We start from the raw sequence: 2,031 nt of genomic DNA on the forward strand, positions 1-2,031 counted from the left end.
ATTTTGTAACTAATTATAATATTATAAATATTATAATTATAAATATTAAATTTATAATTCAATATATTATAATTTTGTAGTTTTATTTATAAAATGTAAATAAGTTATAAAAATTTGAATTTATTTTATTAATAAAATAAATGAGAAAATAATAAGAAAATAGTTTAATTATTAATACATTTTAATATATTAAATAATGTTTTAATTATATAACAAACATGATAATAAATAAGGGTGAAATATTGCATGTATTTATCAAATATTATCACGGATAAAACTTTCTATATGACTTTATTTCCTTTTATACTAATTTATATTTATAATATATATAATACGAAAGTAACTCTCATATATTTGTTTTTTTCATATTATATTTAATTAACTTTTTAATCAATAATCAATAATAATAATAATAATTAATTTATGAGTTACGTTTGCTATTTAGCATATTTCATAGAATTAGCTTCAAGTATAATAAATTTTTTCTTTTCTTTTAATTATTTTAAAAATTAATTATATTTAAATTTCTCAATTTAGAAAGATGGAAATACAAGATCCGCGCTGGAAAAATAAGATTAGCGTTTTGGTTTCCCTGACAACGAAAGTAGAGTGGGGAAAATTCCTTTTGTTCGCGAATAAAATTTAGACAACATTTATCAAAAAAAGTGATAATATTCATATTTACGTGTCACTTTTTTATCATACTTATAGTTTGTACAAATGATCAAATAGTTTATATCTTGACATTATTTACATCTTGTAGTTTATATGTAATGTTACAAAAAATTATAAACATATGTTTTCATTTAAAATACAATAATATTACATATTCTAATAGAAAATATGTATAAAAATATTATTAAAAAATTTAAATTAAAAATAAAAACAAATTTTTATTCTAAAGTGTATTTTAATATATTTTATATATAAAATTTTAATACAATATATAAAAGATATATAAAAGTGTTTTTAATAAGTGTTTTTAATTTTTAATATTAAGTGTTTATTGTTATTTCTTGTTTCAGAAATATTTTTAAAATAATGGAACTTAAATGTAAAGTACAAACATATGATTGGGGAAAATATGGTATTGATAGTACTGTAGCAACATTAATGAAATCTGCTAATAAAGATTTTATATTAGATGAAAAAAAACCATATGCAGAGTTGTGGATGGGTACACATCCTAATGGTCCTTCATATATAAAAGATTTAAATATATCATTAGAAAAATATATAAAACAAAATAGTCATGTATTAGGAAATGATGTTCAAAAAATATTTGGTCATCAGTTACCATTTCTTTTTAAAGTCTTATCTGTGAACAAAGCATTATCAATTCAAGCACATCCAAATAAGGTATATATGTTTTAATGATATATAGACAAACATATATTATGATTATCTTCTGATAATGCTTCTAATAAATGCTTTTATGTAATACAATTGTCTAATATAAAATATTATACTGATATATTTTAACACAGGAAAAAGCAAAGGAATTGCATCAACAATATCCTACTATTTACAAAGATGCAAATCATAAACCTGAAATTGCAATAGCATTAACACCTTTTGAAGCTCTTTGTGGTTTTCGTCCAATTAGAGAGATACAAGAATTTCTAAAAATTCTTCCAGAATTACGTACTGTAATAGGAGAAGCTAAAGTACTTAAATTTATGACAACAGATGAAGCAGACAATACTAAAGCTTTGAAAACATGTTTTCATAGTCTAATGACTTGTGATCCTGGATTAATAGCACTACAACTCAGAAAACTACTTGACAGATTATCTAATTTGGGTACTTTTTAATAATTAAATAATAATAATAAATATTTCTTAATAATTATAATAATTATATAATATTAATAATTAAATATTTATAAATATTTTTTTATTAATAAAAAATAATTGTTTTTAGATGAATCATTAAGGCAAACTTTACATGCTAGTTTACTAGAAAGACTATATTCAGATTTCCCAGGAGATGTAGGATGTTTTGGTATTTATTTTTTTAATTTCATAACAA

At 19.9% G+C, this 2,031-nt stretch overlaps 1 protein-coding gene across 1 annotated transcript; it reads left to right on the top strand.

Annotated features, from left to right (window-relative positions):
* Positions 1–453: 453 nt before the first annotated feature.
* Positions 454–2,025, top strand: LOC102677405 (mannose-6-phosphate isomerase; the record flags this gene model as incomplete). The annotated part of the gene is made up of 4 exons (XM_031514007.1): positions 454–665; positions 1,026–1,359; positions 1,488–1,803; positions 1,924–2,025. Coding segments are annotated over exons 2-4 (736 nt in total), but the record flags the coding sequence as incomplete, so codon positions are not given.
* Between the last annotated feature and the right edge of the window lie 6 nt (positions 2,026–2,031).

Source organism: Apis dorsata, unplaced genomic scaffold (assembly GCF_000469605.1).
Source record: "Apis dorsata unplaced genomic scaffold, Apis dorsata 1.3 scaffold_830, whole genome shotgun sequence".
Taxonomy (NCBI): domain Eukaryota; kingdom Metazoa; phylum Arthropoda; class Insecta; order Hymenoptera; family Apidae; genus Apis; species Apis dorsata.